Source organism: Leiobunum rupestre, chromosome 3 (assembly GCF_980474605.1).
Source record: "Leiobunum rupestre chromosome 3, qqLeiRupe1.1.hap1, whole genome shotgun sequence".
Lineage (NCBI taxonomy): Eukaryota > Metazoa > Arthropoda > Arachnida > Opiliones > Sclerosomatidae > Leiobunum > Leiobunum rupestre.
This window is the reverse complement of record NC_143386.1, coordinates 48,683,726-48,702,687: the sequence shown is the minus strand read 5'-3', so window position 1 is coordinate 48,702,687 and position 18,962 is coordinate 48,683,726. Positions and strand designations below refer to the sequence as shown.

Below are 18,962 nucleotides of genomic sequence, written 5' to 3'. Positions count from 1 at the left end.
GCATTTAAATAAAATTCATGATAAAACTAAATTTATTATGGGGTCAAATTGAGTGTCCTTATCAGAATTAATACAATAATTTACTCTAATACCCTTGAACTATTTTGGTTTTCAAATAATACAATTAATTTTCTTGGTAAAATGAAATTTCCGTGTAAAATATAAATTTTCCCACAATTTCCATAAGTATTCTAATAAAAATAAGCTTATAAAGAACGTAATTTCGGGGTATTTCTATCAAGAAAGCGCGTAAATAATTATTTCATTCATACTCAAACTCGAGTCGCGGGTCGGGGAGGAGGGCGTTAATTACCCTAATTACAATCACGGGGTAATAATAAACGTATAATCGTAGTTAAACCGTGGGCGTATCCTAGGGACCCAACCCCTCAATCAAGACCGGCGATTGGCTGATGAATTTATTTATATTATTACTTTCACCGACTGCACAGCAAAGAAGGTTCTCCCCTTCGCTCTTTAATGTTAGACGTAGTGCCCCCCCCCCCTACCTCCCCTGTGCGGTGAATCCCCCCCCCCCTCCCTCTCTTCTTCCAGTAGCTAGTTTATTTACGGGAGAAGAATTACCGGCAGATATTCACTTTCAATTCTTCCTCTAACTAAACAAGAGCCCCAAAATTGAGCACCTCTCTCATAGAGTTACGGCTCTCTTGGCAATCTCGGTTCTAAGCGAAAAGTCATATCTTCATATCAAAGAACGGTTTTAATAATTATTTCGTTTTCTCCTTTTTTGGATAATAAAATTCGGTTTAATTTATATTCAATATAAGCTAATTTAATTTCATTCCCCAAAAGAATAATTAAGTGATATGCATTACGTAAATGTCATTGGAAGTTACTGGATATTTCTATTTGCGCCTCTAACTTTAACATTTATTTTGCAAACTTCAGGTAAAGTTTTAATTATTTATTTTTAAATAAACATATTTTTAATACATTTAATGGTAAATTAAATTAAAAAAAGAAAGTTATTTGCGAGAGGAAAATTATTTCATTACTAGAGTAGATTGTATAAAATAAAAATAACTATGGAAATGATACTAAATTAATTAAATGGAAGACACTTGTCTTAAAATTCATTTTTAAATGTTAGTAACACGTTTAAATTAAAATTCGCGCTACAAGTATATGGGTAATTAAGTTACAATTTAAATCATTGTTGACAATTAAGAAATTTTATTATTAGCCAAAAATTAGTGCTATTTGCGTATATTTGAATAATTTAACTTCGCAGGTCTCATAGCGCGAGAAGAACCACGGCCATATGAATCGAGTCATCCTTCAAATAGGAGATCACTTTTGGCATTTTCAAAATTAAACATAGTAGACAGTTCGCAAGTTTGCCTGTTTTCCGGGAAGCGGTACAAGATAGGCGAGAAATGGCAACACATATTAGATCCTTCGACTGCTAATATATGCGTCTCGTGCTCTTGTCACCAGGTAAGTCTTAATTTTTCTAATTCGAAATTTATCGCGCTCTTTTAAAAACCCATTAATTACAGTCCTACTTAGTGATAATGGACCCCGGAGTATTTCAGTTACCGAAGAATTTGAATAAAAAATACTACGGAGGCTAACTTGGACCCCCCCATGTCTCTTTCTTCATGGGCGTATTGAAAAAAATTCGTTGATTATAGCCGTACTCAGCGAGTTTACGAGTTGACTAATGAGCGAATTATGGCATACACGCGAAAAAAATGTTTGGAACTTTAAAGTATGTCGTCCCCACCCTTTAACTCTTTGGTTACATGGGATTCCGTGGGCATATTATTAGATGGAGCCATTTAAAGTCAATCACCTCGATAATAAGCGACTCTTAAGCCTCGGCTCTATTCATAAACGTAAGGAAAACGCGAAATATAAAAACTTGAATTAAATAGAAGCTTTCTACTTTGTCAAAAATGACTTTTCCAATCAAACAAATCTCCAAAAATGTTACCCCTTTAACAGTTTTTCAACCCAGTACTTAATCACCCACGTAAATTTAAAAGAAAAGTACTCAGTATTTTCTCTTTCAATTCTAGGCTGGCAAAGTTACTTGCGAAAGTAATTACTGTTCCGATCTTAACTGCGATGACGATGAACCCGATGAATGCTGCCAAATTTGCGGGGAAGGTAATATTTTAATCTTTACATTACCGGTATTAATACAAAACTTACTCGACCGTTCGAAAGTAGCTTTCATATTTCGCGCCAAGAAAACAAACGCGAGCGTTGTTTTTATTGGTCGACAGAGGAGACGACGCGTGACCAGTCTACCCGGGGTGGGCGGGAAAATAAAAAAACGCGTCGCGCGTGATTTAATATTTTGTTTTTATTGCAAGGGTAGTCAATTTTTACGTCCAGTTGATGACAAGTACTTACTTTATCCCCGTGGGAAAGGCTGGTTTGGCGCCAAAATCCGATTAAATCGGCACTTAGCGCCACCTAATTTCGCTTTTTGGGGTAAAACGCATCCGGGGTGCGCACCAAATGTGTCTCGATGGGCTGATTCTTTAAAGCGCTTATTTCTTTCCTCCTTAGCTCGAGTCTACAAAAATTATACTACTTGCGTTGATCTATATTATTACCCTTACGACGCGGTGAAACACAAAAAATAGCCACTTTGGGCACGAGGAAGGGGGATAGGCATCGACAATTTAACCGATAGATGTCGTGCTAATCTAATATCAGTTCGAAACCAAACCGGAACTTTACAGAAATAAGGGGTTAGGGTAAAATCTGTACTGCAGGACCTTATCCGACATGCTAGGCTGATACTGCTGCCTAGCTTTAAATGACTGTTGCTAAACTTGCTATCTAACCATTACCCATCGAAGAACCAAGGGAGGATAATGTTCTTTAGATTAAAATCTACCGAATAACGTTTCTTTCTCTCTCTTTTCCGTTTGAAAATTTATGGTTGTAAAACTAATTCATTCCATTTCCCGTATAATATTTTTGGTTCAGACGACATCCGGGCGTCAGACGGGCCGACGTCATCTGAAGGTGGCGGCAGCTATGACGGATCGGAGTCGGCAAGAGAGATTCCTTGCTACCACGACGGTAGAAAAATCTGGGACGGACAGATCTTTGCCTCCAATTCCACCGGAATTCAGACGACGAGGCCCAATCAGTGTGTTCAGTGTATCTGCCAGGTATCTATGGCCTTCCGTCAATAAAACCAAAAATCCTATAAAACCCTTATTGCCTCTGTCGCGATAGAATGTCTAGCCAAAGAAAATATAGAAAGGGAATTGAAACTATTCTTCCAGTAGGCGTTAAAATATATCGACGTTAGAAAGCTTTCCCTTTTGCGCGATTAACTTCCGATTTATTATTTTTTTCAATAGACGAAGCCTACAAAATAACATTACCGGAAATGAGTATCGCTAACTTATCACGAAGTGAAATTTATCTTCCTCTATCTATTTTCTTTGGACTAGCCTAAGGAAGCGATGCTAATTTTGACCTTTCGACCGAACGAGGAAAAAATTCAAATAAAAAAAAATAAGTCTAAATAGCGTATTGTCCACTATACAATATCAAGGGCCAAAAAAATCTGAAAACATCCTAGTAAAATTTTCATAGCCAGAGAAGTTAACAATAGGAAGGGTACGTGGAAGGCCGTTGTATACAAAATTCAAACAAGGACACACAACAGCGCAATCCTTCGAAAACGACCGTAGTAATAATAATAAATTAAAGGCGGCGCTCTCCTCGTAGCGAGAAATCAAAATGTAAATAACCGTTGGTAGGTGACACTGGCGCGAAAAGAGATGAGCGAGGAAGGAAACGAACTAGACGCGGCGGACAGTCGCCGCCACTCACCGCTTAATTCGACGACCTAGACCTAGTACGCGCGCCCAGAAACGGGTGGCTCGCTGGCCGGCGTCGCCACGACAGATACCGATCTCAACTATGAAAAAGTTTAACACGGGGGCGCATTACTTCCCTCAAATTATCGATGATCTAGAGAGATGCAGCTAGACTAGACCGATTTCCAACCGATAATAAGCCAGGAATCGAGTCTCGCGGGCGCCTGCCATCCCTAAATCGCCCAGATTATATTATAAATATAGACCTATTTTCCTCTTCTCGGCGAGCCTCGCTCGGAGATTTGAACAGAAAAATGGACTTTCAGATGGACAGATTATAATGACTGGTACAATTAGATGGATGTTGCTAAAGTGGTCCAGCCGGGGTCTGGGAGGCGCGACGGCTCTCGTCTATATACCGTTAATTATAGCGCTAATTACTCTTTCCTCCGACAGAGTGGTATGGTTCTTTGTCGCCTCAAATCCTGTCTCAACTGGGATTGCCCAGCGCCCATCTACGTCTCCGACGACTGCTGCCCTAACTGTCCCGCAGGTAATTACCGCGCTAATTTACAACCACCCTACCCCTCCACCTTTCACTTTGCTCTCTTACGATTCTTTGATACTGTACTGTAGACATCTCGGCTACCTAATGGGTAAGACTAGGGTTTAGTTGAATTTGGGAATGTCGCTCATTTTATATAATATTCGGTGCTTTGGTGGGCTATGGATTACTAGGCGTTTTTTTATACAGGGTGTTTCAAAAGGTTATGCAAAAAACTTTAAGGATTTGTAGGGGGGGAGTTGAGAAGTATGCCGGTTTTTTCCCCATTTTCCTACGATGAGTGAAAAGAGCGTCAGAGAGCTTCAAAGTGTGGCCTACTAGCCCCTGGCTACTAGCTTGTTACAGCCTACATCCAGCGGCTAGTAGGCCACACTTTGAAGCTCTCTGGCGCTCTTTTCGCTCATCGTAGGAAAATGGGGAAAAACAGGCATACTTCTCAACTCGCCCACTACAACTCATTAAAAGTTTTGCATAATATTTTGAAACACCCTGTATATTGGGTAGTTTGGGCTATTTTCAATGTTGACGGTTTTGTCAGTTCTTTTTTGACTATCGGGTGAAGCAGAATAAAAACATTTTATTCGGTTTTGTACTGCCCAAAGACTCAAGCCACGTTCACACTAGAGCCTAAAACCCAGTTTAGGTCTGTTTGTGTGCCAGTTTTGACCGCCTACGATAATTCTTAGTTCACACGTGCGAAATCGCTTCAGCCCGGTTTTAAAAACCAGTTATCTAAACCAAAGATAATTTAAACTCGTACCCTAGATTCGAATACTGAGAGCTTTCCCATTGACGGTTTTGTTACGAAGCGTTTACCCTTTTCCGGCACGTGACCTCAGAAAAATCGGGCTCCATCGGTTGTGGCACAGCCAACTTCGACCACGCGCTGCCGCGCTATATAGCGCGTGATCGAAGTTGGCCGTGGTTGCGGTAAGCATGGGCCAAATAATGATAAATCCAGGACATGACTCTGGTACCTTATCACGTACTAAATCGGTCGTCCACCAAAAGTAACAGGCGGCCATTTTAGTAGGTGGGGAAAAGGAGTAAATAAAAAAAAATTGGGAGCAAAATCAAGCAGAAATTTCCGGTTTCCCGAACGCCATCTAGTGTTGCTTAAGTCGGAATTCGGAAATAAGTGGCGGTTGTTATTCAAAAATCCTGCCATATTGGCCTCTCAGTTTTAGATTAATTTTAACCATTCTAGGAAAGTATTATATAATTATATATATTATACTAATTATGAACTTAGTACGTATAAAAATAAGTACTTACATTTATAACCACACTATATATGATAACTGTGAATAAATATTCTTTGATATTTACTACGATGACCACGTGTATTATTTTTGAAAACTGCCCCTAAAAAATATGCCCCCAAAATGACGTAGGTCCGCGATCGCGCGCTTTTCCCAATAGGGGGCAATAGTGGGCGGGTGTTAGCGCTATTGGACGGGTTTTTCGCATAGAGTCATGTCCTGGATTTATCATTATTTGGCCCATGCGGTAAGGCGCAAACCATGGAGCGAATTTTTTCTGAGTTCCGGCGGGAAGTGGGTAAATGCTATCGGCAACGCGCGAGAGAGTGATTTCGAATCTAGGGTACGAGTTTAAATTATCTTTGTCTAAACGAAGCGAATTTAGCGGTAAGTGTGAACGTAGCTTAAGAGTGTTTACCCCCAAACATAACAACATTTGCGGATGGTACCAAGTTAATCATCTAATCATTAGCTAATTTAAAAATGTTTAAAGTTTCAATGCATTTAAAGAAAATTTGTAGTAGCCTCGCTCTCTTGCCCAATTAATTACCATATGTTTAGTTTAATGGGGTATCGGATAACCCAATTTTGTAGCACATTGGGTTACAATGTATCATTTTTCTGTTAATTATACGGAAAATTGCGGGATAACATTTTAACTCTCTGAAACATATGAAAGATTTTGCACGTTCAAAATACTGCCTCTTAAAGGGAATATATTCTAAATCTAAAAATCGTCTGCTAACACACGTTGAAATTTAACTCAACCTTCCAAATAAATCTAATGACAAAAATGGTAAATTATAGAACTTTATACTTGGAGAAATCATGGACGAATCATGATTCGAATTAGTGGATTCGTCCATGGAGAAATAAAGCCTGCAGAAGTAGCGAACGGGTTGGGATTTCGGTTTCATCAGTGGCCCTCTGAGTGGGGATTATTTTCGCCTCGCGCCATCACTATGCGGTGAATCCAACTATACTCTTATTTTGACTTACAAGGAGAGTACCCGAGGTGTTTATTCAAGCACGTATATAAGGGGGGTTTAGGGGGTTCAAACCCCCCCTTAGGAGTCAATTCCTTTCTTACGAAAGGAGCGCAACATTAAATGTATTAAAAAAACTTCGTTTGATACACGTTCGGAAATGTCATTGTCACTCGTCCCGAGTCTAGCCAGTACTTTAAATATGCGTTATTGCTAACGAAAAATTTCGCGCTCGCGATTTAATCTGGTTGTCTTATAACCCGTCCCCCCTCTTAGACTTTCTATATCTACGTGCTTGTGTTTATTGCCGATTTTGTTCAAAGTCGGCCGTAATGTAGACCAATATGAGATATGAAATTTCCCAAAAGGAGACGTTGCACTAGCCATTCGTTTTGCTATAGCAACCAAAAATGTTTTTGATCACTTAAAACAATAAAATCTCCATTTAAAAAAGCATGGGATTTTCTCGGTTTCACAGGGTCCTAGCTACGAAAATTTTGAAAAATTTTGAAAATCACGAAATGTGTAATTTGGACCACATTTAGGTAAATTTCATTAAGTTTGGGTAAATTGAAACATTTATAGTGTAAATTTGTAACAAATTTTGGGTAAAAAAAGGGAAAAATCTTATTTTGGTTGTAAGTGGTCAAAAACATTTTCGCTTGCCATGGCAAATCGAATGGGTAGTGCAACGTCTCCTTTTGGGAAATTTCATATCTCATATAGGTCCACATTACGGCCGACTTTGAACTAAATCGGCAATAAACACCTCGGGTACTCTCCTTGTTAGTTGTCTGATCGCATATTGATGGCACTAAAGACGATTGAACCGTCTTTGATCGGTGGTGCTCGACAAAATCGAGTCAAATAAAAGCTAATTTCCATCCCCGTCTTTTGACGCGATAAATTGCACTTGGGAATGGTGGGTATAGATATTTCTATGTATGTATAAAAAATGGTTTCATAAAAATCAAAAACATTTTTTTTCGGCCTAGGAGCGCGCAAAATTTCAAATTCGAGGTCAAAATGTAACTTTATAAGGAAAACGAGTATAGCAGTCTGATAACTTCAGTTCATAGATTTTAAAATATTTCTAAGAAAATTATTTTTCTTTTTTGTAAGGACTAAATATTATAAATCTTATTGTTTTAGTTTTAAAAAAATGTGAAAGGGATAAAAAGGGACTTATTGGACCCGACAGAGGGAGAAATGAGATTTTCCAAGTGGAAACGTATATAAAGGTCTAGATAAAATATTTCAAAGGGAGTGAATACGGAGTTAACAGCTAGCAGAAACGCGTAATTTCTGCAGGCTATCCTTCTTAGGCGCTATCCAGTGGCGTAACTAGGAACTCCGTGGCCCCCCGCGAAAAACGACTCGGGGCTCTTTTAAAAAGCACAAATTTTAATCATAAACGTTTGGGGGCCCCCCGCGCCGCGGGGTCTGCGGGGGCGCTATTTACGCCACTGGCGCTATCTATCGGTAAGAAAGCTCGTGCTATCGTCGCGAGAGCTATTGTTTCCTGCTTAAAAATTATACTAAAAGTCACCAACAGATGGTGTTTAACGATTACTTAGTACTAAAATGCTAAGAGAGCTCGCGCTCTTGGTCACGTGCCTTCCGTATTTTATGTTAGGCTTAGACGCCCCGAAATTTATCTAGACCTTTATATACATTTCTTATATCTATGGTGGAAGCACTGCAGCCGCCAGCCAGTCTTTGGTGAAAAAGAATTCCCCACCCGTTCGCTACTACCGCGGGCTATATTTCTCCAAGCTTAATACTCCTTTGAAAAGTCTTGCCCCCGTAGATAAGTTACACTCGCAGCCCCTAGGTGCTCAGGGTTAAGATAATTTACAGGGGTTTACCGATAAATAATAGACTATATTTGTAAATTAAATATTAAACTCCATAACTCTAGAACAAGCGTCAACTCTTCGTCAGGAAACGGTACAGCAGAGTGAGGAAGATAGTTCAAAGGGTTGTCTCTCAGCGGGACACCTATACAGCGACGGCGAACAATGGCATCCCGTAATTGGACCTTTTGGCCAAATGGACTGCGTACTTTGCCAGTGCCAGGTAAAAACTGATTGGTAACGTAAGAGATTCCGTTTGCTAAATTAGTTCCTCGGTTTCAGCGTGGTAAGGCCGAGTGCAACCGGTTGAGCTGCGACGATACGCCTCCCTGCGCCCATCCCAGACAAATCCCCGGCCAATGTTGCCCCGTCTGCTTGGGTGAGGCTGTCGAAGAAGACCCAGTCAAGAAGGACATTCTGAAATGTTTCCCTCAATCGACGGACACAATCGTTTACAAGAGCGAGATTACGGGAGATGTCTATATGTTCGCCTTTCACACGGCCGGAAGTGACGTCAAACTGGTCACTTTCACGATAAAAGATGGTACACTATTGCACCCACCCAATATTCTTTCTAACGGGACAATAAAAAAGAGTTTTTTGTTCTTTTTAGATCGAACATTGAACTTCATGGAAAAGAATGTGTCAATAAAAGACTTCACAGCCGTGATGAAACCCGAAAACTTTAAACTAATCGGAACAACACGATCCAGTAAGTTGAAAAGTCCTATGACGAAAAAATGGTCAGGAGGATTCATCTGTAAAAGGAATGCTCAACATTTTAGGGATTACGGGAATATAGAAACAACGTGGTTTTTACGGAATCAAGAATGTATTGAAGTTACTAAGAGTATTTCACCATAGCCTTAAAGGGGTCCACCACAGGAAAGAAAACGGCCCGTTTTTTTGTTTTTATGTTTTCCCACAAATCCGCCGTAAGAATTTGGCGCTGGTAAAGTACTTGGACATAGCAGCCGCTTTACAAACTTCTTTTTAGTTCCACATCTATATGTATATATAGAGTGGGACTATTGATTTCGTTAGAATGTTGTGAAGTGTTTTTTGGGCTACGTTCACCCAATATTCTTAGTAACTTCAATATATTCTTGACGGAATACTAATCGTTTTAGGGATTACAAACCATAGATCAGAGCCAAAAATCTCAAAAGTCACGAGAGAGGGGGGGGGGCAGAAATACTAGAGGATATACTCTATACTTATTATCTTCGATAAATTAAAACTTTCAAGACGGCGCTCAGGACCAAGAATCTAGAGTAACTAGCTTCTTCGAATAAAAAAAAGCACGCGTTAATTGGGAAAACTAAGCGAGTTTATTTCAAACCCAATTGGTGCTACTGCGATCGTCTTCACTAGTTGAACCAAATTGTTAAAATAACTTCTTGACTCGACTTGAACGTACAACAGCAGCACTTCCAATTTAGACCAATTCAGTGGCGTAGCTGTGGGGGGGGGGGGGGGGCACCGGGGGTCACCTGTTTGGGGCCGTTTTGGGGATGACACCCGACCGTGAAAAAAATAAAACTTACAAACTAGAGAAATTTGAAAAAACTTTTTTTAAGTAGCACACCATGATATCCGCCCCCGGTTCCACCCATTCTAGCTACGCCACTGTCACCAATTAGCCTACCGTGTCTAAAAACTGAATTAGTAAGCCCTTCTAGATTCGAATAGGTCCATAACAACCCAAACGACGTATCCGCCAATTTTATTCTTTTAATTTTGAAAAATTCATATGTAATTTATAATTCATGTATAGAGTAGTATCTTTTACCATAGATAACTTAGAACTCCGTACCCTAGATTCGAATTCTGAGAGCTTTCTGATTGACGGTTTTGTAAGTAAGCGTTTACCCACTTCTGGCACGTGAAATAATAAAAATCCACCTACATCGGTCGCTGACTCCCTGTATTGTCCTTTCACGGCCAATCATCACGCGCGTCGTCATCAAAGTTGGCCGTGGTCTTATTTAAAGTTGATTACCATGGTAACTATAGAGTTAATTTCAAATAAGTGGAAAACGCTATTAGAAAAAATGTGTATAGGAAACTTGTAGAAACTGCAGGCTCTACACACCATTGAATTGGGAATAGTACCGCTAGAATGACAATTTCAATCTGCCTTCCGCGAAAGAAATTTTTCAAAATTGAGAACTCTTATCATTTGTTGGTAGCGCCATCCGCTGCTAGCGGTGGGAACTATATCCTATACAATTGAATTAATACTACTAATGTACTTCGAAAGTAATAGATGGCGCCACCCGTATAATGATAGAGTTGACGACTAAGCGCGCCGACTCGAAATTTCTGAATATTTTTCGCGAAACCACGACTCCCGAACGAGCCTATTTCAGATAGAAATCTCATAGGTAACTAGAATGCTGCCGCCTACGGCCGAGCTTGTCGCCAGTTCGTTTTTAGAGGCGGGAGATAGGTGACGTCATTCTCTCCGGTGACATTAAATTCTTGGCAGAACCGCTCTTTGAGCTCTGATTGGCTGAGATCTGGCTTCGTCTGCCACGGCGTTTGGGCCATTTGCCAGTTACACGCCAACATTCTAGTTACCTATGAGATTTCTACGCTATTTCATTCCAGCTGTACTATTCCCAAAACAATGGTACACACAAAGGTACATCTACAATCCTACAAGTTCCCCCTACACGTTTTCGGGCGGTGGCTTTACCAGTCTATTGAAAACGCGCGGGGTAGTTATTTAGAATCTATGGTGCGAGGTTTATATTATCTCGTAGCTAGAAAAACGGCGTTTTCCATTGGAGTCCTCGGAGCACTCCTGGAGCGCTCCTAAATATAAAACGTGTTCCATTGGGACAAAAAGGGCAACTCCAAAAAGGAGGCACGTCTTCCATTGGCACTGTTGCTCCCTCGCGGATTGATCCGAGCTGCCCCAACTCCAGGGACGGGGCAACCAAAAAAGAGCAATTTTTAAGCAAAGTGACTCCGAGAAAAATTCGTATTCCATTGGGAGGGCTGGAAGTCTAGTCCTCCGAGCACCTAGCGGAGTTCTCCGTGGTAGAGCGATGACGTAGAAGGCAAATCCGGATCACGCTCGGAGCAGTCCCAATGTAAAACGCCATAAAATAGTGTTCAAAAGCAGTTAAAGGTAGTAAGAACTAAATACAATAATCGTCTGCTGACACGCGGCACTAGTTTTTAACGTAACTAGCGAAAATTTCCCATAGCTTTTGTCAAACTCATCTTAATAACTACCAACATAACCTAATTAAATTCATTTTCAGGATTAATGCAACGATTCATCAAAAAAGGGAAACGTTTGACGGAACGCTGTGCGAACCGTTGTGACAAACGAACGGAAAGGCTGGAAAATGCACTAAAATTAAAACAACTAGAAAACAAAGACGGATGTGTCCTAGGAGTCAATATTTGAAACTTTCAAATTGTTTCGACGACCGAACTTTAAAGCGAACTTTTTATAAATTTAGCGCTGACATCAATCAGCAAAAATTCGAAAAACGTAGCTATTTTCTATTTCCGGAGAAGCAATCCGTAGAGGCGCTAGTGTACAGTAGATTTGGTTCCCCAGAAATTACGCGCCAAATTCGAAAAATGGCTTAGTGACTCAACAATACAATTTCATGACCTAGGTTTAAGGAGCAAGGGATTCTGCGCGGTACCTGGAATTTATATATAAAAAAAAACTAAAATACGATAGTTTACCATTCTTTGGATAACTTGATTTTTAAGACAAAATAAATGATTTAAATAAAGTTGTTTTTTAAATTTTTTAAATGACATTTTATAACGTTGAACAGCTTAAATTTTGGTTAACAAAAATCAACATCCTCATCGACATCTGGCTGAAGCACCACCTTAACTCTAGGTGTCTTTGGCTTAGGAGGTTTGATTCCTCGCAAATGCGTTCTGATTTGATGCTGTTTCATTTTGTACGGGGTAACAAAACCTTTGTGGCATGTGTCGCAGAAGTGACGATACAGACGGGTATGAATGATGCAGTGGTTTCTCAAGGATGTTCTGTCTTTGAAAGCTTTATCGCAATTTTTACATTGATAAGGTTTTTCGCCAGTATGACTCCTTTTGTGCACCATCAAGGTTACTGTGCTCGAGAACCTAAGAGATGATCAGTTTTGATTAGGAGAGAATGTAATATAATAAAAAAAATGTACAAGAACATTTACTTTGAAGGGCAATAAGGACATTGAACTTCCTTCGTTCTTTGAATTCTTTGTTTTTTATGCTGGTTCTTGTGGTAAGCCAAAGACTGCCGGGACAAGAAATTCTTGTGGCAAATGGGACATTTCAAATAATTGACATTGTCCACTCTCATTTGATGCGTCAGATGTTCCTTGTGCATGACGCGAATGTGTATTTTTAAACCCCTCATAGTATCTACTTCGGTGGGACAAGCTGGGCATGGGAGACCATCAATTTGAGTTGCGAAGCACAGTTGCAAATGACCAGCCCAATCATAAGGGTTTGGAAAGCTTTGTAGACATCTGTCGCATAGGTAAGGTGGACCCGACATATGAGAATTGTTATGTTTCTCAATTGAAAACTTTGACATGACTGTTTTCAATGGGCAATTTTCACACTGAAAATCCACAATCGCCATGTCATATTGTTTTCTAGTTTGGTCAAAAACTGGTATGGATGATTGGTTTGGATCCAAAGTTGAATCCTCTTCATTATCTTGGGAGGTGGATGGCCCGCCATCTTTGGGGGTGAAGGCAGCCTTTCTTTGATGATGAAGATGCATCTTCATGTGAATAGTGTACGCTCCCTTTCCTTTCAAGACTTTATCACAAACACGGCACTTCAGACGAAAGATATCCTTTGACTTGTGTAATCTTGCATGTTTTTCGAGTCCATCTTCAAGTACAATTTCTCCACATTTGAGGCAAACGCTGTTTTCAAATATTTTCAAGAATATGTCATCGGAATGACTTTCTTTGAAATGCAAAATGTATGACAGCCGTTTGTTGAAAACCAGACTGCATTTTTGGCATTGGTAAGTTTGATTTTTCAGATCGGTGTTGCAGTTCTTTTTATTTTGATGATGAACCATACTTAGTTCAGAGTAAAAGGCCATTGCGCAATTGTCACATTCATAATGAGTGACACCATCGGCTGTGTGTTTCCAAATGTGGACAGTAGCCATTTCCTTGAGTCGAAAATGTCTGTCACAGTATACACACATAAAGGGAAATTCTTCGTCCTTATGTATATGTAAAAGCAAATGCCCTTCGTAAATGTTTTTCTTGACAAACCCCTTATTACAATACTCGCATACAAAGGGTTTAATTCCAGTGTGAAAAGAACTGTGCTTCTTCAGCTCCGATTGAAAATCAAAAGATTTATCACATAATTTGCATTTGAAGAGTTTTCCGCTGATGTGGAAATCAAATAAGTGATCGCGGAAGAGGGTAAAGTTGAGAAATTCATCTTTGCACAATATGCAGATTAGAGGTTTTAGATCATCCGTGGAATTTCCTGTCGTTTTGATCTCTAAATTTGAGTTGTCAGCAGTAACTATTTCATTAGAGTTATCTTTCATCTCACTTTCTTCATTACCATCCTCTGTAATTTCTTCAACAATAACTCCATCTTCGTCAATTTCTTCTGGTTCAAGAATTTCTTCACTGAAATCTAGGTCATTGATAGTTCTTTGGACTATGTTGTTACCTGAGGCGACTACAACAACATTTGACAATTGGACACCATCTGGTATAGTGTGAATTTCATAGGTTTCAGTTTCGGATGGATCAATAAGTTGATAAGATGTGTTTATCAAATCTCCAATAATACCAGATTGATCCATCGCATTTAATAAAATCTTATCCTCAGAAACTATAGTTCCATTTACGTTAATTGTGCTTCTATTTGGAATAACCGCAGAATACATGTGATCCGACATTTATAAAAATTGCAGTGGCCCACTAACCCTAACTTCGTCTATAAGCTTAAACCTACTAAGATTCCAAAAACTAGAAACTTTGAGAAAATAAAAATTTCTTATCAGTAATCAAAAACTAAACGTAAAAAATACAACTTCTTTAGTTATAGCTGGATAAATCCAATAATCAATAATTAACTAGCAAGTCCGAAGAGTCGAAAACAATTTAGACAAACAAACGAAGAAACGCGCGATATGAACTTTAGAAAACTACTAGTCATGGAACAAATACTTCTAAAAACTCTGCGACCCAAGAAAGTATTAGTTTACACCAATAGACTGCCCGATGTCGCTACTGTACCGTAGTAATACACTGTGACCTCTACTATAATTTAAGCAGACGACAGAATTTTATTCCGTCATTCGAGGTTAATTTTTGCGTTGATGTTTGTTCGGCTGACACCATAAACTAATTTTCCAATTTATAGGATTTCATGCCAAATAGAATATAAAAATACGTATTATATTTTAACTTATTTTTTTTAAATTATCGAACAATGAGTAGTGATAAAGAAGTCGATTGTAGCAATGCATCAAGGGGTCTTTGGCTTGTAAAAGTAAAATAAATAAAGGTTTTCAGGCTTTATATAAGTTGGGCTACATACATTTGGTGTAATTCCTATCTTAGGTTCCTAAATACATATCCTCAAGATGGGAGAAAGCTTTGCCAATGAGTGAAGTTGGACGACTTAAAATTACAAAGTTATTACTAAGCAGATGAATTGTTTATATAAATTTGAGCACAAATAAACCTTTCATGGTGGTTTTCAATTTAGAGGGATCAACAACAAACCAGATATATTTTTCACTCTTTCCAATGAAATGGTTAACATGAAAGAACCAGGAGAAAAAACCGCCATTCCCAAAGAACACAAGTTCATCATATCCAATATTAACAATCAAAGCCTTTCCGTTTTCTCTCAAAACAAGGGTATGACTTTAAAATGATTCAAATAAACTTCCGATGGTAATTCTCATTTTTACTTTCCTTTACCAACATCAGGGGAAGCTGATATACCAGAAGGTGCAATTAAAATATTTACTTGCTTTTAACGTGAGTAGAATAGCTAATTCTGTATACTTTTCAGGAAAAATACTCATCGAAGGACAAGTTGTTCAGAAAGGAGAATGTAGGCCAACTGGAGACGATCGTTACATGCAACTGAAAAGGTTAATAGATAAATTTTAAATATTTTCAAAAACAGTCCAATAATGTTAATATTGTTTTTAGACAAACGATTCTGCAAGCTAGTCAACCAACTAGGCTAGTAAAACAACTGGATAAAGTTGTACAGAATTATAAACCAATATCAGATCATAAAAATAATGTAATGTGGAGAAATTTTGATGTTTCAAATTGGAGAGTTCTTAAGGTGTTTTATTTCAGATTGAGTTTGAACAGAAGAAAAAATCCGAAGGGAAGAAATCTCGCGAAGACAAGGACAAAGTTACAGAAATGCTGTTTGCTGCTTTTGAAAAACATCAGTATTACAACATTAGAGATCTGGAAAAAATTACTCGACAGCCAATTGTAAGCTGTATTTTTATATTTAAAATTGTTTTTTAAAATAGTTGCCTTTCTAATATATTTTTCTTTATTACAGCCTTATTTGAAAGAAATCTTAAAGGAAATTTGCAATTACAATGGCAAAAGCCCTCATAAGAATATGTGGGAACTGAAACCAGAATATCGACATTATAAAGACGATGAGAAGAAAAACTGAATTTTGTTAACCCTATATTTATCCAAATTCTATGAATAATAAAATTTTGCTACCTATGTATGCATTTTAAAATTTCTGTGTGTGGTTTATGCAAACCTACAATTACACACTTCAACAAACTTTTTAATTAAAAAAATATAAGAATGATGGTTACAAACAAAAAATTACCAAGTGCTGAAAAGTTTATATAATTTCAGGAAAAAAAATTTCATTTATATATAACATATAACAACATAAAATTTCCAGCCGAAGCCATAAAAAACGCTCGCCTTTAAACTGGCCAGTAGATGGCGACAGCTCCTCGATGAAATTTCAGATTCAAGTACGTCATAAATGACTCACTTGAGAGGGCTGCTTGCGCCACGTGTGATTCATGCTTCGAGAAAAAGTAGTTCTTTAGGAAAAAAGCAATTTTTACGACAAAGAAAAATTAATGGAATTATTTACAACGCAAAATATTAAAAAAATAACTCATTTCGCGCAAAAATACAGAAAAAAATTAAAGTACTGTTGAAAAGTGTACGATAAAAAATATTCGCGGCATAATTGATTAGTCTGACGGGATTCTGACACATAGGCCCGACTGCCGCTCCTACAAAATAAAAAATTGAAATTAACTGCACTTTTTTATTTAGCATTAAACATATTTGAATAAACGTTTGGACACTAAAATGATTTGAAATAAACTGCAAAATGCATCTGATCTGGGTTGTAAAATCATTTAGAAAACGCAAAAAAACACGTGGTAATAGCTAATGCAAAAATATCTAGGTTTTTTCCTCAGGCCTATTTTGTAATTATGCCTATTTTGTCGTAGTTGAATTTTTTGGGGAAGGTCATCCCTTAGCTGGAAACTGACGTAATCACAAGGGATATTTGTTTTTTGCGAATCGGAAAATAGGTATATTTTCGGGATATAAAGTGGTTGGCCCTAATTGAAGTAGCTTCAGCGGTGTACAAATTCTCAACGACGGCGGTCTCTCATTCGCTCTCTTTTATCCGAAGACTGCTTTTATCTTAAATTTCTCCGCAAGGGGCGGTAAAGCGGAGGACTACAACCGGCGGAAGCTGACACCGGTGGCTGGAGATATTCTCGAGAGAGCGGCGAGACAGGATTTTGGCTTTGTTGGATTATTGATCAACTCTCGGTGTTTGGTGATTTCCTTCTAGAAAATAACTTCCAAAATGTCGTGGCAAGCGTATGTAGATAACCAGATTTGCTCTCAAGTATCCTGTAGAGTAGCCGTAATCGCCGGTTTACAAGATGGAGCAGTTTGGGCGAAGTTCGAAAAAGATCCAACTTCACCAGTGAGTTTCATTTTTCTAATAGCCGAGGCTTAGTTAGTAGTACGGTCCATTTTTTTCCCATCCCTGAGACCCCGAAACTCCCAGGCTTACCAATTTACCTTGGCTTCGTTGGCCCTATTTCGGTATCTAACCTCATTTTCGCAGGTTAAATGGGGCGTCCTTCACCTGAGTTGTACGAAATTTTGCGCTAAATGATATTTTAATTGAGGAATTTGAGTTTGGGCATAGGCTTACATTAAGCCTATTTTCTACAACTTTGTCACTAGGGGCATGTGGGCGAAGTACTCCACGGGTGTGTGTAAGCCTAACTTTATTTACTAGGCCTAAGTCATTGACTTGACTCTTTGGTCATAGGTAACGCAACAAGAATTAAAGACCATAGCTGACACCATGAGGTCAAATGCCAATGGTTTCAATGAAAATGGTATCTGGTTAGGAGGAGATAAATACTATTGCCTGTTTGCTGACAATTGCTTACTCCGTGGAAGGAAAGGAAGTTCCGCTCTCATAGTGGTGGCAACCAACACATGTAAGATATACATTTCCTATTCTGGCTATGTTTACGCATATTTCCTGGCTAATATTACAACGTAACCAAATGTTTTGTCTCTTCTCAGGTTTACTCGCCGCTGCCACTATCGATGGGTTCCCACCCGGTCAGCTCAACACAGTCGTTGAAAAGCTAGGAGACTACTTGAGAGCAAATAATTATTAGGTGAGCTTGGGAACCATCGAGCTTTTTTAAGAAATTAAAGTTTTTCTTTTTCTATGTGAAAAGTCTTCTATAATAAACCATCAAAAAGTGAGCTTCGCAGTGCATAAAAAATTGAAGCTGCCGTGACTTATTGTGCTTTCGGTTCTTACCTCCCCCTTCAAGAGAAAACAAAATTAAATTTTACTAAAAACTAAATTAAGAAAATGTTAAAAAGTTCCGATTAATTCAACAAAGACTTCCACTTTGTCTTTTTGACAGTATTGTTTTTTCCCCTGCGTATAACTTTTTTGCTACCTAGAATATTGTTTTCTAACGTAACCAGTTTCATCAGTGCGGCATTGCTCCTAAAATGGTTTATTTTTTTAAGTTAACCTAAAAATGTTTTTGTTTAATTAAGAGGAAAAAAAATCTGTCCCCCTGAAGTTTTTATATTTGATATCATAGTAAAATAGTCTCGAATTATTAATTTAAATAAAAGCCATTTTTTTCCATTCAAAACAAATTTGCTATTATTTTTCTAAATTTGTAGATCTTTGTCATTCCTAAATAAATTTAAAATTTAGGAAGCGTTAACTTGTCTCTATTAAAATCTTGAAACTAGCGTTTAATTTGTACTTAAACATTTAATTGGCTACGAGAAACCATTTGATTTTAAAAAATTTGGAACCTAGTCAATTCAGATTGCATTTTTAATCTGGTTACATTATCAAACTAAATAGGGGCTACTTTTTTATCACTAAACATTTTTTTTTAATTTATGTTC

At 38.3% G+C, this 18,962-nt stretch overlaps 4 protein-coding genes across 5 annotated transcripts; 3 read left to right on the top strand and 1 right to left on the bottom strand.

Moving 5' to 3' along the window:
* The first annotated feature begins 599 nt into the window (after positions 1–599).
* LOC149952452 (chordin-like protein 1) lies at positions 600–12,248 on the top strand. Its single transcript, XM_090168559.1, has 9 exons — positions 600–909; positions 1,253–1,458; positions 2,043–2,133; positions 2,968–3,155; positions 4,272–4,368; positions 8,550–8,707; positions 8,767–9,028; positions 9,098–9,196; positions 11,760–12,248. The coding sequence occupies exons 1-9, from the start codon at positions 828–830 to the stop codon at positions 11,906–11,908; spliced, it is 1,332 nt and encodes a 443-aa protein (XP_090024685.1). The 5' UTR covers positions 600–827; the 3' UTR covers positions 11,909–12,248.
* On the bottom strand, positions 12,245–14,598 carry LOC149952451 (uncharacterized). The gene is made up of 2 exons (XM_090168558.1): positions 12,678–14,598; positions 12,245–12,609 (listed from the first exon to the last, which is right to left on the bottom strand). The coding sequence occupies exons 1-2, from the start codon at positions 14,411–14,413 to the stop codon at positions 12,306–12,308; spliced, it is 2,040 nt and encodes a 679-aa protein (XP_090024684.1). The 5' UTR covers positions 14,414–14,598; the 3' UTR covers positions 12,245–12,305.
* A 205-nt stretch (positions 14,599–14,803) lies between these two features.
* TfIIFbeta (transcription factor TFIIFbeta) lies at positions 14,804–16,252 on the top strand. Of its 2 annotated transcripts, XM_090168561.1 has the most exons (8): positions 14,804–15,009; positions 15,081–15,154; positions 15,229–15,383; positions 15,456–15,476; positions 15,541–15,622; positions 15,684–15,780; positions 15,840–15,983; positions 16,057–16,252. In XM_090168561.1, the coding sequence occupies exons 1-8, from the start codon at positions 14,950–14,952 to the stop codon at positions 16,174–16,176; spliced, it is 753 nt and encodes a 250-aa protein (XP_090024687.1). In that variant the 5' UTR covers positions 14,804–14,949; the 3' UTR covers positions 16,177–16,252. The 2 variants fall into 2 exon arrangements, with proteins under 2 accessions (XP_090024687.1, XP_090024686.1); XM_090168560.1 differs by lacking the exon at positions 15,456–15,476 and having other exon boundaries at positions 15,520–15,622.
* An 868-nt stretch (positions 16,253–17,120) lies between these two features.
* Positions 17,121–18,381, top strand: chic (profilin chickadee). Its single transcript, XM_090168557.1, has 4 exons — positions 17,121–17,484; positions 17,839–18,013; positions 18,102–18,199; positions 18,263–18,381. Exons 1-3 carry the CDS (start codon positions 17,362–17,364, stop codon positions 18,197–18,199), a joined length of 396 nt encoding a protein of 131 aa, XP_090024683.1. The 5' UTR covers positions 17,121–17,361; the 3' UTR covers positions 18,263–18,381.
* Positions 18,382–18,962: the final 581 nt, after the last annotated feature.